The 17,757-nt window shown below is 40.9% G+C and overlaps 2 protein-coding genes across 6 annotated transcripts in view; one reads left to right on the forward strand and one right to left on the reverse strand.

The window, feature by feature from the left end:
- Positions 1-1,739: 1,739 nt before the first annotated feature.
- On the reverse strand, positions 1,740-7,883 carry ky (kyphoscoliosis peptidase). The gene is made up of 7 exons (XM_005453377.4): positions 7,271-7,883; positions 5,838-6,424; positions 5,386-5,500; positions 5,118-5,235; positions 4,769-4,960; positions 4,393-4,583; positions 1,740-4,216 (listed from the first exon to the last, which is right to left on the reverse strand). The coding sequence occupies exons 2-7, from the start codon at positions 6,402-6,404 to the stop codon at positions 2,889-2,891; spliced, it is 2,511 nt and encodes an 836-aa protein (XP_005453434.1). The 5' UTR covers positions 6,405-6,424; positions 7,271-7,883; the 3' UTR covers positions 1,740-2,888.
- A 4,357-nt stretch (positions 7,884-12,240) lies between these two features.
- The window catches only part of slc4a11 (solute carrier family 4 member 11), a 99,803-nt gene continuing 94,286 nt past the window's right edge, over positions 12,241-17,757 (forward strand). For 2 of the 5 annotated variants that reach the window (XM_025901014.1, XM_025901015.1), the window contains exons 1-2: positions 12,241-12,529; positions 12,645-12,710. In XM_025901014.1, coding sequence (XP_025756799.1) covers positions 12,469-12,529; positions 12,645-12,710 — 127 coding nt within the window. In that variant the 5' untranslated portion in view covers positions 12,241-12,468. The remainder of the gene's footprint in view (positions 12,530-12,644; positions 12,711-17,757) is intronic. The other 3 variants (XM_013272936.3, XM_019349079.2, XM_019349078.2) reach the window with 2 other exon arrangements.

Here is a 17,757-nt window from a genome sequence, read left to right on the forward strand (position 1 = left end):
TTGGGTTGTTTAGACCACAATACTAAATTTTACTCTACAAGGGCCTGATATCCTCTTCTCAGAAACTACATCAGGTAAAAAGATAATTCTTTGTTTTTACATTCATCAGGTCCGAAATAGCAAAGAAATTAAAAATGCATGCCATGAAAGAGTTCAGGTCTTAGGAGGTTAAAGGTCTGAGTTACGTCGCACTCTTATGATTGTGTGATGGACTTGAGAAATGACGGCTGGAATAGCGCAGAGAGAACAAGAGGAATCCTGCCCCACGGATCCCTTTATTTCCTCATGCTGTGTGAAGATAGTCTGTGTGTCCTTGTATTGTTGCCAGGCAGATACATTCATCCACATGGCTAACCTCTGACATCAGCGTTTCCTCGCCTCTCTTCTGCCACCACTGTGCCGCCAGTTTCTCCCCAGCGACTCAAGGGAAGACTACCCGCCCAGATACACTTAGCACACTCAAAACACGCTCTAGCCATATCTCTTCCACCATTAGTTGCTCTTTTTTTCCTCCCCACCCATTCTATTGTTGTATTTTTACCGAGGCACTGAACTGAGGCTATTTGTGGCCTATTATGAGGGCCACATGTAAACACTCATCGCTCTCGCTGGTGTCTGCCAAAGCCTGCTGAGTGGGTCCAGGTCTCTACAACAATGGACCACTGTGCTAGATGTTTTCATTTTTACAAAGTGAAATTCTATGGAACTTATTTTTGTTTATACTTTAAGGCCAGTAAAGTAAGAGCTGTCTAATTTAGCACTCCTGTGAAGCAAATCTTCACAAATAAATCCTAATTAGGATAACTAAGTGTACATTATCTTTTCAATTGTTACCACCTAACATTTAGATTTAAAGCAGGTTTTGAGGATGTAATGGTCATTCTATTAAACAACTACATTTTGTCAGAGTGTGTGCTAAAGATAGGGGAGGTTTGACCTGTAAAAACAGTTGTATACAGTAATGCTATGTAAAAGCAAACAGCAGCGCTAAGTCCTGCTAAAGAAGCTAGCTGCCAAGCTTGAGAACTTGTGGCAGTTATTCCAGAAGCTACCAGGTAAATTAGTGTAAGTAACACAATTGTAAAACGACCATTAACAGGCCTTTATCGCATAATTAACATAATTTGGAGACTTAAATTGCAACGTTGCGTAACTGTGACTGCAGAAAACAAAAGACATACCACCATCACTGTATATATTTATTGCACAGTTTTTGACAGCCGTCATTCCATAATGCAGTTTTGTTTCTCATAACAACAATAATAATACACACAGCTCTCTTGATCAGTTTAATATCACGGCTGAGCACCACAGCTGAGCACCATTGTCAAGCTTGAAGGTTTGCTGGTGATGAATACTGCCTGCATCAAATAATAGCTTTCAAATAAAAATGTCATGTTGGTTTGCGATTGTATTTATAATACTACACTGCTGCAATGCTTATACAGTTGCAAGAACATATTTTAAGATCAATTCTTATAGAGTTACAGGAAAGAGAAAGAAAAGCTTGCAAACCTTTTGAACTGTTTTTTTTTTCTGCATAAATATGAACAAAAACATTTTTAGACTTAGAAATCCGAAAACTAGATGGAGAAAACCCACTTAAACTAATGACCCACAAAAACTTTTGATTTTTTGCTGACTATCTGGAAGGGGAAAAAATATTTGAGTTTTTTCTTTCAGTATCTGGTGCGTTTGGAGAACCAAACCCTTAAATATTTATAACTGTTTGGATTGGAAGAATTTTAGCTCATTCGACTGCAATATTTGGTAAGTTTCCCTGCTTGGGTCGCTCTTTTTAAAAAAATAGTTTCTGTTAAAGTTAAAAATTTTGATTGAAAACATAATGTTTTTGTTCTTCTCCTGCTGTTCTTTTAGATAGTTTTGATATCGTCTTGCTGAATGGCTAATAATCTGTGTGTTGTTGGGGTTTTTTAATCAACAATAGGTGTTATAATTCAGAGTTCTCTGTGCCTTTAATCAAGAACTGTCCTGACCCAGATGCAGCAAGGAGTCCCATGACACTACCACCAACATGTTTCACAGATGGAGAAAGGTTCTGTCCAAACACAAGGCTTCTCATTTAAAAGATTTAAATGACTAAACTGCTTATCCAACTTACAGTGGCAGAGGGCACTAAGGCCTGTACAGCACCATTGTACTTTTTGGAGAACAGTAGCTTTCTACTTGTGCAACTTGCACACCAGTTTTTCAATGTGTTCTTGGTGAAATGATTGAGATGAGAAACATGACCATTAGCCATTGTAAGAGAGTCTTTCTGTCACGAAGGAGTTACCCAGGGTCCCATTGGGACCTCACAAGCTATCACAGCTTTCATTCTTGGAGTGCAGGTAAACCTCTCCTCTAAAGGGTTGTTGAACATTGTTGTTCAATCTGACTTTGGCATACTCTGAATTATAATTTGTGGTTTGAGTCACTTCCCTAAATATGTTTAGTGAAGGTCAGTTATTAACAGATCAGTGTCTCCAGTTACTCTTGCTTTTACCTCTAATTTTACCATTAAATTTACTGCTAATTCTAGAGGTTTACATACTTCTGCCGCTCACAGATATGCACTATTTGATCATTTCTCCCAATAACCAAATGACCAAGTCTAATTTTTATTCCATGCTATTTGTTTAATTTTGTTCTTCTTTGTCTACTTTCAAGACTTGGGGATGCACTTGAATGAATTGATGCAGAAATGTAGAAAATCTCCAGTTTTGCACCTGTTAGTGTATGCTTCATTTTGACAGACTTTAACATACCTCCATCTGTACTTTGTTAATACAGTTAAACATAGAAGATCTGAGCTCACAGTTTGAGTTATTTGCAAGTAGTCTGAGTGCGATTTGCTTCAGTAGCCCCCACACCCCCCCATTTTGATTTCACACTTCTTTGTCCTGCTGCTTGATGTCAAAGGTCATCAAAACAGCCATGTCACTGGAGTCCCCCAAAGAGACAGCCAGTTTTAGTACCTGAAGAGCATTTCCACTGAAAACGTCACCCTCCCAGATTCTGCTTTTATTAAGTTTCAGGTCAGTCCGTGTCTCTCCCACCACGCTTACCCTCTGGGTCCCTGGAACCCGTACCCTGAAGCGAACCCATGAGGCGGGCTCCAGCAGGCCCACACGAGGCTCGAAGAGAACGCAGCCTTTGCTCCAGGCAGAATAGACACAGGGGAAAGGAATCCCCGGCTGATCGCAGATGTTCCTTAGAATAAAGTCACACATGGGGTTAAAATCTCCACCAGGGGTTATCCTAGCATAGAGGCCCAGCCGATATACCCCAATATCAGGCAGGCTGATGCTCACTGTCACTTTTGTGTCTGTGTATGTGCAAAACAAGTAGCGGGAAAGTGGAAAAGCTGCTGATTTGTTCTCTTCTTTGCTGAGCACAGTGTGAAGCTCAAGGTCGTGATTGTTGTGGAAGGTGATGTTGCATTTGCCTTGCTGGGTAATCACCACTGCTGTTGTATGACTGAATTTGGACAGTCCCGCCTCTGACGTCCGGGTCCCTGGGCCACATGCTGAGCCCAGGTTTGGAGGGAAGAGCTCATGAGGACTAACCACCTTCCCTCTGCAGTGCAACAGGAAGTTTGCAGTGTTCTGGAACTTGACTTCCGTTTTCTCGTAGTCCCGCACAAACACCGACAGCCGGTAGAAGCCATGTAAAGGGCAGAGGACGTGGCACGTCAGGGTGTCTGGTTTAATCTGAGTAGCCAGGCAGCGTTTGGCTACGGCAGCATCCATCTCTGGGTGAACCAGTTCGCACAGCATCATCAGAGGCCTGGAGGTCTTCAGCACCAAATCAAAGACACCTTCGTCCACCTCAGCAACCTCGCTGCTCTGGCTGCTGCTTGTGACTCCAAGAGATCCCGCAACTGGCTGCAGGCCCCAAGACAAGAAGGGGTTCTCTGGGATCTCTTCCATCGCTCTGGGGGTAGGACACTCGACTGTGAAGGAGCAAACCCAAACCAGAGGCGTGGCAGCTGCCTCGGGTCTAGCGAACACCTTCACATCGTACATTCCACTTGCGGGCGGCAGGAGCTGCAACTTCATGCTCCGATGGGAGACAGTTAGGATACCGAATGAAGAGTTGATAGACTCTTTCTGCTCTGAAGCACCACAGTGGAGGAGGTCTTGGTGCTGGGTGATCTCATAGGTAAAGGTTGATGGCTTTGAGAAGCCAAGGGATACACTTGCCTCACCATTATCTGAGCAGAAAATACAAGAGAGCGTTTGTTTTGGGGGTTTTTTAAAGTACTTGAAGATAGATGCTAAAAATGAATATGAGTGCATTCTTGATTAAAACATAATGACATTCAACAATAAGATTAAACCGTAAAAGAAAGCTGACCACAAGAACAAAACAAAAAAGTTGTTAGGTGACCTGTGACGATGTGACAGTGATGTGGCCGAATCAGCCTGAGCCCCATATTGAAGAAGGCTGAGGTCTTGAAGACCCTTCTCTCAAACTCTTCCAGGGAGATGGGTATGTCTAGGAGCTGCCATTTCTCCTCATCAGGGAAGTGTGAATCGATGAACTCCTCCGGGTCCGTTAGGAAATAGAAATCATCAAACCTTGAAGGAACAGATGGAGACAGCGTGCTGGTTTTAGACTCAACGTGCTATTGGTCATGGGATTATTCGAATAAGCAGCTGTTAAACTTGAGTCATTATTGCCGTACCACCGTGTCGTTGTGATATTGTTTGCAGCAACCTAACCGCTAAATAGTGAATGTGTTGAAATCATTTCCTTTTCACACCTTTTCACAAAGCTTTCATGTTCCATATCTACTCGTCCCGCTCCCCAGCAGGCATCCAATAGGAACCACTGTCCTCCCAGAAGCACAGCGTTCCACAGGTGATCAGATTTCACATGCTTCAGGCTTTGGCCCTGGCGGTATCCTATGCCCTTACTGTGGCCCGGCACTTCTTGGCACTCGATGCCCACCTCTCTGTAAACACAAACCAAACAACATGCTCACGGCTTTTTGTGTTTATATCGCATGTCCTCAAACTCGAGTTCATAAACTCAGAAGGCCTTTAATACAGCAGTTAATAAACTGTCGATCACAAATCAACAACAGCTGTTTTCGGAGGCGTTGTGTTTACCTGCACATCTCCGTACAAAGGTTGGAGTAGCTGCAGCAAACACCGCGGCCAGCCGCAATCACCTCCTCTGGTGAACTCAGCTTCTCTGAGTGGCCGAGGTACCCGCTCACATCATACTCTGTGAAAGCAACCTTCCTTTTATTCACAGTAGGATGAATGAAACCTGTATGAGTGAATGCTGCTGAACATAAATGCATTAGCCACCTTAAACTCAAAAATATGTCGCATTAGCGAAACCTAGTAGTGGGCCTGTGTGGGCTGTAGTTACCGATGTTGTGGCACAGCCAGACCCAGATGGCACGAAGTTTCTCCAGCTCAGTTCTGGCTTCCTTTGTGATGCTTTGTACAATAGTTTTCACATTGTACACGCACTTTTCTTTCAGCTCCAAAACAAACACAACAATATGCACTGTTAGAAATCGCAGCTTTTTAAAGGTAACTAACATAGGCAAAGATGGACTCACAAACTTTCATGGAGTTGGAATGACCTTAATTCCTTACAGTTTTACAGCTTTGTGTCTCTGTGTCTCTCTAGTGTTGAACTAACCAAATACTGAAACTGACTGAACTGCAGTTCTGTTCATCTTGGCATATGGAAAGTGTTCTAGTGTTACTCACTGCTGAAGCTAAAGCACTAAGATTAAGAGCTAAATGGCAGATAGATTTGCAGACACTTAAAACACACACACACACACACACACACACAAAAGTACTTCTGACCTCTGCTCCAGCCCTCACAGCATGTGAGTCAACCCTGTGGAACACGTCTGAGCTGGTGAAGAGGTCCTTTCTGTGCTTTCTCGTCACTGTTACTGAAGCACACGCTCTCAGCCTCTGTCCCAGCTGTGCTTTTTGCTGCAAGTGTCTTGGTTCATCTGCCTCCTTTCTCACAGCACTCTTTTTCACCACCGTGATGGTTCTAGCCGCGCTCTCAGACGACAGTTGTCTCTTTGCAGCGGGACGCTGGTCCTCGCTCTCCACTATCAGTTTCTCAAACACGCACTGCCTGGAGAGCACAGTATTCTGGGAGGCTTCACCACAGACCAGGACCTGTGCTGTTGCCACATCTTGTCCAGGAGGAAGCTCTGGTAGACTCTCCTGTGCCTGCTTCTCATTGTGCACCTGAGCTCCTATAACCCTAACTGAGCTCGGATTCTCCTGAGGCTCACGAAGCTCCAGGGTTTTCACCTGTATGCATCCCTTCTGGGTCACATCGTTTTCCTGAGAAAGGTGTGCAGCACAGGCAAACGGGAAACTGAACTTTTGAATTGCAACTTCAGCTGACATTATGCTGGATGCATGGTATCCTGTCCAGAGACAAGGTGGAAAAATGTCAAATTCAGTTATTATCTGTAAGATATTTTTAGCTTAATCTCATGAGCAGATAGTGACTCTTGTTCTGCTTAGAGTGAGACACACAACTGCTGAGGGATTCCTCGTGCACAAGCAGAAAGCTTATTCTATACAGTGCAGTGCGCTGTGTGTAAGACAGAGATGAATTGGCAATTATATCATGTCTATTCATAACCATAAATGAATGCAAAAGCTAAAATCATTAATCCCTGTCGCAGCTAAAAGGAGAAAGAAATCTTTCGCCATATTACATGACCCCGTAACTTCCTGTACGTGATGAACCTTCACACTGATGGCTGTATTCATCATCTCTTTAAAATAAGCAACGTATGGGAAAAACTGCTTATTCGTGACAGGGCAGCAGGCTGGCACAGCGACTGTCCTTCAGCCAGATGACCTGGTTTGAAGCCATGTGTTGGCATGTATCTGCCCTGCTCAAGTGTCCCTCACCAGGTCCTATCAGCTGTGTGTGCACTGCGTAGCAGCTAACCCTGACCCCTTCCTGAAGAGCAATTCAAGCAAAATTTTCAGATGACAGTAAAGCTAGCCTCTATCATGTCAAAGTAAATTCGTTCTCAATCCTAAAATAATTAGGTGTGCTCGCGTTTTTAGGAATAGTACTTAATTTTTTTAAATAAATAAAAACATGTCAGTTTACTGATACCACTTCCATGGATGAAAATAGCTCTCAAAATACTGATTCATGCCTGATTTACATTCAAAAGTGCAGGAGGGGAAACCCATTCTGTGTAGGTTTAACTGCTCCTACATCCCTATATGTTAGTGAGGCTTATACTCACCCTGAGAGGATTTCAAAAGCCTGCCGGATGTTTGCTGGAGTATCGACCAGAGATGTTTCCACTGTGTGTTCCCTGTGGTCCCCAGTTGCAGGGGGGAGGCTTATATATTCTCCCATTGGCCTGCCAGGACAGGCCCCAGAATAACAGGCCTAAAAATACTACAAAGCAGTTAAGACCAGCCAATAGAGAGAGCCCCAACTGAGAAGTGTGTGACGTCTGTGTGTATTTGGAAGTGCATGTAAAGCTTACAAATGTATGTTTGGATGTTTTTGTGCGTGTTCGGTACATGCTTTTGCTAATAACACCGCCACCACCACCGGCATATCTGGACACACAAGTGAGTGTAAATTAGTGGACGTCTGTGTCAGTCTGTGCATGTCTGCGTGTATCCGTGTGAATTTTGAATATGCGGGTTTGTACAGTGTTAATGTTTGGGTCAAGGCCTGTTGAACAGGCAGGTGGAAGGATTAATGTTTGAGCATGTGCTGATTGTGATTCAGCGAGTTGGCATAAAATAACGTTGACATCAACGTTAAAGACGCGCAGCCGCTTCTGGTGCACATATACACAAACAGCTGGGTTTTAATTCAGCAATCACAGTTAAGGAGACAAGGAAAAACTGAAGGAAACGACTCCTTAGACAGGTGGGAAAATATTTTGGAAATATTTCTTATTCACCTTTTAGACAACAGTTGGATAAGATCTGTATCAGGCTTTATCTGTCTGATCGGTTTTGAAGGTAACAATTTTTCTTCCACTTCTAAATCTCGCTGCTCTCCAAGTTATTATCTTCTTTGTGCATGAAAATGATAAGGTGTAATTTAATGTGAGATATGAGACTCATTTGTTGACTCATGAAGTAACTTCCTTAACTGTTTTTTTTTTCCACTTTCAGGACCAGAGGAAACCCTATTTCAACCAGCAATTTGAACAAAAAATTTTTTTAAATCGAAAAAATTACTACATTAAAAAATTATGTGTGCAATTGATGTGGGAACACCAGAAAGTCATTAGTGTAACAAAACTTGTCTGTATAAGAGGCAAGAAACACTGAGAGTGCAACAGTCAGCCAAGGCAGCTCACTTTATGCACACTATTTACTTTTAAAGGAATAGTATTTGTATTTTGTATATATTTATTTCATTTAGATGTTTGTAGTGCAGTTTTTTGGTATTTGTGAACCTATTTTAATATATTGACCTATTTGGCAGATGTGAAATGTAAAAGTGAAAGGCCAGAAATCAAATGTGACCTGATATTTGGATGCAAACTATAATGTGGTTTTTTAAATCTTCATAAATAATTTCCTCAATGTTGCTAATACAAACAAAGGCAATAAAATATTAAGCACAGTTTTAAAGATAAAAGACTTTCTATGACAATTTGAGTCGAATTGACCTTGAGGTCAGAGGTTCAAAGTACTGTGCTCTTTAGAGTCCCAGTATTGGGATATAGGGAACAATATCCCTATTTCCCAATATGTTTTCATAACAAACAATGGCAGCAAGAAATATAAACATGTATTTTTAAATAGCTCTATATAGGATTATTGTCACTTTCACCTTCAGATCAACCTATTAACTCTTACGCAGAGGTCAGAGGTCAAATGTGACATCATATTTTGAATCTTATATGGTACTCTCCGTATGTTGACAATACTCAGCACACTTTTAAGAATCATAGTTTCAATATTCTAAAGGTTTTTGTATATTTTTGACCTATTAATCATTAAGTTGACCTTGGTAGATGTAAGCCAAATGTTAATGGGTTGTTGACATGACCCTACTCTACACCCCTACAAAGTTTTATGAGAACACATTCAAAACTTTTCGAGCTATCATGTTCAGTGGCACGCACACACCCCAACGCTATCAAAAACATGGTGGAGATAAAGATGAGTGAAGGGGTAAATTGAACTAAAGAAAAGGATGCAGCAGCAAGAGTCAGCCTGCCATGCGTTTTAATAAAAGCGCAGTCCGCGTATCATCTGGTATATACATCATGGACGCTTTGAACTTTTGAGCTAAACCAATTTTGTGCTTTTCAAGTATAGGCTTCAGGCTGTTTTCATGCCAAGGGAGCTGAGAGCATCGAGGTTTTCTCACCTTTTACTTTCAACACAACACTCTGTCATCTTCAGTGCGTTTCGTCTGCGTACATAAACACTGCAGAAAAGGGAAGTGGTCCTTGAACGGCGATTGAACCTGCCACAGAAATAAAAAGAAAGAAAGAAAGAGAACTTGTTGGATTATCACAGAAACATATCACCCAGTGTTATATAACACTGCCATATGTTGGTGTTGATATTGATGCTCAGGCACAGCAAAGGGACCGCCACCTCTGCCAGTGCTGGATCCCGGGCCAGATGACTGGGAAAGTGCAGAGTAATAATGCCATCTGGAACAGCTGTTTGCCAAGGAATCTCTTCCTGGCTTATTAGGGAGAGTGGAGGAGCGGGATTGGGTGCGGTGGGGGTTTCTCTCCACCTCAGAGAGAGGTGAGGCGCACTGGTGGGAGAGATGTTTGACGCAGCAGAGAAATGAAGGAAATCACCACAGGCTGGAAAAGAAGAGATGTATCCCACTCGCATTTGGGTGCAGGAGGTTTGTGTGTGATTCTTCTGCAGTGTAATAAACTGTGTGCTTTCAGTCCAAATGGGCATTAATTAACATCTAAAACTTTATTCCAGCTGATACAGACCTCCCTGTAGGTACTGTTTCGACATCAATGACAGTTTCCACCACACAGAACTTTGAAAGCCCCAAATGGTCCCTGTGATAATACTGAAATTTGAAATTATAACCAAAAAAAAAAACCCCACACACATACATGGAGAAATAAACGCCATAAGAAATGTAGTGGATCAAATAACACAAAAGCAGGGGAATAAAAGAAACACAAATTTGACTTGAAAGTTATGGTACCGCATTGGGGGGTCGTGGGTGTGTGTGCAGCTCGGTTATGACTGGAGGCAAAAAAAGCTGTTACGATGAGATCTAAGGGACTGACTGGGTTTGTATTCTTCAAACATATCAAACAAATGTTAGCCTTTGCTGTTACGTGATCTAAGAAACTGCGGAAGCCCTCAATAATCAATTCTATAACTAACTCGGTGCCAGTCACGGCAATGTGCTCAGTTGTCTTTCTAGTTATTCCACATGTAGCTTTCGACACGTGTTCTGTTTCAGAAGATGAAGAACGAGTGAGAGTGTTGCACCCCGCAGGGGGTGAAGACAAAAATCAGTTGCTATAAATCCCACGTGGACAAGAGACCTCTCTTTTATGCTATTTTTATACTCTAAAAGACCGATTTAGTAATAGTTGCGGCAAGGCTGTGGTGATGTGGCAGGCGGAGTGAAAACCTGAGTCCATTATGTCAAAAACAATTTCTAACTTAGGGTTTTAGTTTCTATTGCAAACCCAAGAAAGGGTGTATTATGATGTTCAAACAAACGCTTGATCACATAGGGTCTCTGGTATGTTCACCTTTGTGAATGTGTTCTAATAAGTGCTTTATATAGCACATCTACCTGAGGGGTCTTGACAGGAAATAATTAAAAAACTTTGCAGAGCAACATAACTTACCAGCCGCAGCTAAGAACTCAGAGTACTCAGCTGATAGCAATTTTGCATTTTAACAGCTGGTGAATGTGGTGTAAAAACCACATAATCTGGACAGCTGGCTTCTAAAAATAATATTAATAATGGGTCAGTTATGTATTCCAATTTTGTTGTAATAATGTCTAGTTTGAAAGAAAAAAAAACAGTCAAGTCCAGCGTATAACAGCACGGAACAAGAAGAACTCAGAGAGCATAAACCTCTGCCAAGGCAGCTCACTCTCTGGGAGTTATTTCCTTTTAAGGGAATAATACTGAATTTTCTATATATTCATTTTGTTTTCTTTGCTCTTCTTAAGCCTACTTTAAGAATTTTCTAGTGCGGTAAAAATCAGATTAGGGCAGCATGACAGATATTTACTTTGATTACACAAACATTATGTAGAAGTAGATAATGGATCAGAGGTACTGATTTGTCAATACCTGGACATGGATTATTTGACCTTGAAGTAGAGGTCAGATTACCAAAGTCATGTAAGGAACTCTAAATAACGTTAATATTACTTTGACCTTGAAATCAAAGTAATGTTGATTTCAAGGTCAGAAGTCATAGGTCAAATGTGACATATTTTAAATGGTAGTTTCCATATGTTAATAACACAGACCACACCTGAAAGAATCATAGTTTCTAAATTATAAGACTTATTGTCAGTTTTCACCAACAAATCATTAGGTTGACCTTGAAGACCTTGGTGGATGTGAGCCCAGAGTTTTATTATTCAAAATTTTTCAAGCTATGGTGTTTACAGACAGAATGCCATGCATGCAAACGCTACCAGAAGCATGACCTAGATGGTATGTGGATTGTTGTTTTTTGTGGGCTTTCTCTCTGTAGTGTCTCTACTTTACAGTATAAACCACCACGAGGGGACTGTTGTTGTGCTTTGGTGCTATATAAATAAAATGTAACTATTTAGTAAGAGTAATAAGGGTCAGTAAGTAAGTAATCATTACCTACTCTTTTACGAAGTAGATGATTTTCAAGGAAGTTTTCTGTATTTCTGCTCTCTGGCTTGCTATTTTTAAATATAAAATAATACATAATTAGACTGTTTGTGATACAAAAACGCTAATAATATTCAGTACGCCCCCCCTCCCGCTGCTTATTTTCTATTTATAATTTAGTTAAAAAACAAACAAACTGTCAATCAGTAAAAATGATAAGAGGTTTTACATCAGGCAGTTGTCATTTTTCTGCTGTGTAATCTAAACACAGTAGAAAATCTAAAATTGCGCTGTATCAGGGGGCAGCAGGTGTCGCATTCAATGACTGGTTTCAGTAAATTGGAACACTGTAGCCAGTCAGCTTGTTCCCGCTCTGGATACTGTTATGTGACAGTCTGCACAGCAGCGCGAGCGGTGGGCGGGGCCGGTGTTCAGGCACTCGGCGCGCGCGTGCGGTCATCAGCACCTGACGACCACTGTTAATTAATTGATGAGACACTTTCTCTAGTTCTTTAAATGTAGCGACCGGAGAAAACAAAGTCAAACCTTTCGTTATTGCTCGGTTTCTTTATTTAAAAAAGAGGAGGAAGAAGAAAAGAATATATTCTCGACATTTTCTGGAGACCGGGAACATTATGAAAACTGTTAAGGACGATGGGAAGGTGAGGGCGGCGTCATTAAATCGTTTTACTAAAGGTAAGATGTGGAAAAATAAAACTTTTTTGCTAATGCTTTCCCTCACAGGTGACCTGTCGTGACAGTTCACCTTATATAAGAACTGTATTTCTTATTTTAGTCACTTGTTATGCAGTTAAACAAGGCAAGCGGATGGCCAACTTAAAGAGTGTGGTACAAGTCTTCATCTTAAAAACACTCGGTAATATGTTTTGGCTTCAGTCCTGACAAGTGTGTATGATTAACAATAATAATTGTTTCAACTAAATGAGTCATAACAACTACCTGTACTGTCATTGTAAGACATGATTTAGGCTAAGGGGGGGGGGGGAATTATTATATGTGTGGATAGAATTGGCTTCCTCACTTCTCATTATAAATGGATGGAGTACATGCTGAACACACAAGCAAGGCAAGTACTGTCATTGGTGCCAAAACACGTGCAAACAAGCAGCTTTAAGTCTAACAAACAGCGAAATATGGTGTCTTATGTCTGCAGCCATAAAGCACTGATATTTAACTCATTCAATCTTCAAGAATATAGAATAGCAGAATCACCCTCACCTTCTACATCATTAAGATTTTAAGCAAGTTCAGTGGTGAAGCACACTGATAAGATGATTTAGGTACATTTTAGAGTCATTCACTGATTTTTAAATTCTTTTTAAAATTATAACACCATGTGAGAGGTATTATGTTTTTTCTCAAGCTCTGATCCTCCATCCTCCAGCAGAGCATCTGATCTTAAGGGAGTTTGAGGATTTTAGACACTTTAGATGTTCCCAAGGCTATGTTCTTTCAGACAGGGTTCTCAGATGTAGTTAGTTAGCTTTTATTACAACTTTGATCTTAAATTGTGATGTGTATTCCACTTGTGCCCCTGTTATCGCAACCTTGTCATGCTCCTCTTTCCCTATCCATCTAGTCTTCTGCTCTTTTCCAATCATCACTATGTGTTGTTGGCCAGCGGCAGCTTGTCTATTTGGAGCTCTTATCATCTTCCCTCTCTTTGCCACCATCCACTGGATATATCCAGTTTGAATGACATTCCAATCTTCTAGCCATTGATCCTGGTGAAATGGATCAATGAATGGATGTCTTGTTAACTCCTGGCATACAGCTAGACATCATATTTGTACATGAATTAAAAATTGACCTAACCTGCTTTAAATTTGGCTGATTTTCAACCTCCATGCTCATTTTCTCATGTACTTGTGCACCACTCCCAGCAGATATTGCTCTGTTGTAGTACCTCTTAAACTTGTGCATGGGTAGGAGCTTTCAGTGGAAGAGTCCAAATGTGGTGCTTCAGACTTGGACATAACCCAGAGCATCCTTGTTGTGGCTTTCAAGATCCACAGAGTTGTCTGCGTGACCCTCAGTCATACTGTCAGGGGAAACTGACAGTATGACTGTACCGTGCTGCCCTCCTTCCTCTCTTTGTTGCTATGCTACTTTGTGAACTTGTCCTCTTTTTCAGAATTAAATTTGAGTTAAATTGTTGCCATTTTGATACAGTGGAGAAACGTAAGCATTGCAGATAAACATGCGTGTGATTAGAAAAGGGTTTCGAGGAAATTATTTTAAATCGGTGTTATTTTTTTATTTTTATCAGTGGAGTTTCATAAATTATTCCATCTTGTATATGAGGTGGTTGATGGTCAGTTACCTTTTGAGATTGAACCATGAACAGCATTGTGGACAATGCACTCTGTACAGGTAATGCTTCCCTTGATGTGGCTTCTGCAGTGGCCTTGGACTTTGCCTTCACAGCCGCATTGTGTTCCTGGTGATGGTTATCAGCGTCCTGTTACCCTTGAATAGTAGCAAGCAATCTATCTATGCAGTGTTAAGTTGTAGGTTTCTTGTACTCAGTCCAAGCATTACCTAGGTATACCTAGGTACATTGTGGTGTCTTGAGTAGTTCCTTTGTTATCTACGTAGGGATACATCTATCTGACTGGTTTGTATATCCGTTTGATCCTGACATCTGGACGTAGCATTTTCATCTGAGGGACTTCAGTCGCAGCTGAATGCAAGTTTTCCCCAACCTAATGAACTGTAGACATAATGACTGAAACTAGCACCACTGACGAACAATACGCTGTGAGGTCAGTTTCTTGATCACTAATATGGAGGTTTTCTTGACCATTGATCAACTACCACTGATGATGATCAAAAATACATAAACAGGTGTACCTTTAAGACAAATCTGTATACCTAAATCTGCATGATCAACTTTGTCACCTATAACATCTCAAGGTTTCTGGCTACGATCCTCAACCCGTTGGTAGGCAGCTCTAAACACCACATCCAGAACACTTTGGATTTTGTTGAGAAGGTGAGAGATGTCATTATGGAGGCAGATGAAACAATGGTTTTGTACGATGTTACATCCCTCTTCACTTGTGTTCCAGCCACTGAAGCAGTTGAAGTAGTTTGTAAGAGGTTACAGGATGACCCCAAACTCAAAAAAAGGACCACTCTTAGCCCCGCTGGTTTGAGCGGGGAGTCAAAGAGGCCATCCCTAAATTGAGTAGGGGGCCTAAGGATACATCTTTCGCCATCTTACAATGCTGTGATTGCAGCCGTTCCCCAACTCTGTGTAACTGGTACTCATGGTAATGATAATTTGCATATAAATAATCCAGAAACTGACCTCACAGCCCATTGTTTGTCAGTGTTGCTAGTTTCAGTCATTATGCAAATATACTGTTTATAAGGTTGGGGAAACCTGCAGCTGAGACTGGAGACATTTCTTCCACTGAAAACACTAAAAGTCCAGATAGACAGAACCAACTTTTTGGGCCAAGAAAAAGAAAGCAATTTATTTCTGCAACTGCAAAGATGCTGGTAGAAATAAGGGTTGTTTAAGTAGGTTTCCTTTTTACGTCAAACCGACATGGTGGTGGTTGTTCGAACTGGTGCGTCACAGCAGGATTTAAATCCACTGGCAGGATGGGCTCTTCCTGTGTGTTTGTGTGTTCTCGCGCTTACATGGGTTCTGTGTGGATAGTCTGGCTTCAAACGCCCAGTGTCTTCCTCAGACAGAGAAATAAATCCTATTAATTTAAAAGTGGTGTGAATCGGTCAGTCAGAGCTGTAAAAAAAAGTTTGATTGGTAGATCTCTGCATCCAGTGGCTGGGTCTTTGACCCTCTCATCGTGGAGTATTAAAAAGATTTCTGGTTCTAGCCCTGACACTGGAGAAATTACAGCATACAATTCATATTTATTACTGTTTCATGAATGTAATCTTGCACATCTTTGCACATTTTTGTTTCTGATTTGCAAATTTGTCAGTGATGCATAATCTGTTTCCTGTTCGCCAGAGAGACCTCTCTCTCTTTGAGAGTTTGCATGATGGCTGTTTAAGAGTGATTACGCTTAACTGCAGCAAATGCTGAGTGTGCTCATTTCAAGTGTACCAAGCCTTTTACGTGTAAAGGAGGAAACACATGCAATCTGTCAAAACAGCCAAAGTGCTTCACATACTGACAGAGAATACAGGTTTGACTGCCTAGCTTGAGTTCATGACTTTTTGCTCCAGGTTTGTTATGCTGGGTTTCCTCTGCAAGCCAGTCGCCCTGCTTTTTTTTTTTTTTTTTTTTTAATTAATACATTTTTAGATAAAAATTACAACCATTAGGCCAGCTAATGGCAGCAGAAAAATAACTGCTAAAGGCAACTTTTAATTAGTAATCATGTTAAATAATCACCATGTGAAAATTAACCACAATGATGATAATAATAATATAAACGGGGACAGATAAAAACTGGTTTTCTATGTGTAGGCTTTGCAGTATGTTGAATTTGAGGTCTTCTTTTAGTATTGCAGTTCTTACATCATAAAATCAAGGAGCTTGTAAATGGAACAATTCACAGAAAGACACACAATTAGCCTTTTGAACCCTCCTTTGCCTTATCTTGTAATATTAATTGGCTATTGAAAAACAGAAGCTTTATAGTTCAGAAACCTCTAAGTTCAAAGCCTTATTTTAAAAAAAAAAAACAAAAAGACATTGGTTTGACCTTGAATTTCCCCAAACAAGCATTTTTCCCCCCACATCATGCAGTCTGTATTGTGTAACGGTCTGTTTTTATCAGGATTACCACTTTTTTTTAATGCTATCTGGCTGGCACTTTCTCTCTGAGCTCCTCCCGGACTTGAGAGTGCATACATGTTGTTTTGTTTCCAGTGGGATCTGAGCCTCTCTCTCTGATGCTGTTAACACCATGCTCTACATGTTGACCTGCTCTGAGAATACACCCATAACCCTGTTAGTACAGTACAGGTCACATTAAGAGGAAAAAAGTGTAGTGTTCACTGAATATTGGTGTTTTGTGGTTGAATATACTGCCAATACCCCATGCCTAATACTTGTTATGCTGCTAAAACAATTTTAATCGTTGGGGGCATGCATAAAGGTGTCTGGTTTTCCTGGGCCTTGGCGGTGGATTGTTTGGGCTGTGGGGTGGGTCCCCTGTTCATCAGGCTTGTTGCATTGCATTTGGTGGTTGCTTGATCAGACTGCGACGTGGAGAGTTTGGAGCAGGAATCATTGTCCTGCAGGGAAGAGGCGTTGTATTTTCATGGGGCTGCTGGAGTGTGCTTGTTTTGCCACAATGTGTACGTGGGTGGTACGTGTCAAAGTAACATCGATATTCATCCCAGTACTCAAGGTTTTCCAGCGCAATATTGTATTGAAACAAGATTAACAGCTTTATACATGCCCCCTTGTCAGTTCTTTTACTTTCATGGCTGCTTGTCTCTTCTGATAATCTTAAACAGCTGTGGTTATTCTAGGCTTCTAGGAGCAGGACAGCTTTATGGCAGTTTTTATCTATGTGATAAATTTTCTTTATTTTTGTATTTAATTCATTGAATTAGCCAGGAGGAAGCCTTTATCCTTTTTCTTAACAAAATTCTTTAAAGACTGTATATACCATGTTATTAGTCTCACATTTTAGTTCCCTTCACTGTCACATAGATGTCTGATTTAGGAAAGATGTAAAATACTGTTTGCTTTTTGTAAATATTCTGAACTATATTAAAAATGTATTTTCAAAACTAACAGCTGAATATTAGTCAGTAACTATTAATGCCCTTGGATGGATGCAGAATTTAATATTTTCTCTCTAAAAATATAAAGTAACAAACATTATTTGAACTATTATCTGAGGGCCTAAAACCCTTTCTCCCTCTTTATTCTGACTTCAAATTGGGTCAGTGGTGTATTCATGGACGCG

This window comes from Oreochromis niloticus, linkage group LG19 (genome assembly GCF_001858045.2).
Source record: "Oreochromis niloticus isolate F11D_XX linkage group LG19, O_niloticus_UMD_NMBU, whole genome shotgun sequence".
Classification (NCBI taxonomy): Eukaryota; Metazoa; Chordata; class Actinopteri; order Cichliformes; family Cichlidae; genus Oreochromis; species Oreochromis niloticus.

Excerpts from the sequence above, each read along its gene's own strand:
- ky (XM_005453377.4), bottom strand. The coding sequence starts at position 6,404 with ATGTCAGCTGAAGTTGCAATTCAAAAGTTCAGTTTCCCGTTTGCCTGT. Across the intron at positions 5,236-5,385 it reads CTGGCTGTGCCACAACATCG|AGTATGATGTGAGCGGGTAC; the intron begins GTAACTACAGCC and ends TTGCTTTCACAG. Across the intron at positions 4,961-5,117 it reads CTTTGTACGGAGATGTGCAG|AGAGGTGGGCATCGAGTGCC; the intron begins GTAAACACAACG and ends TTGTGTTTACAG.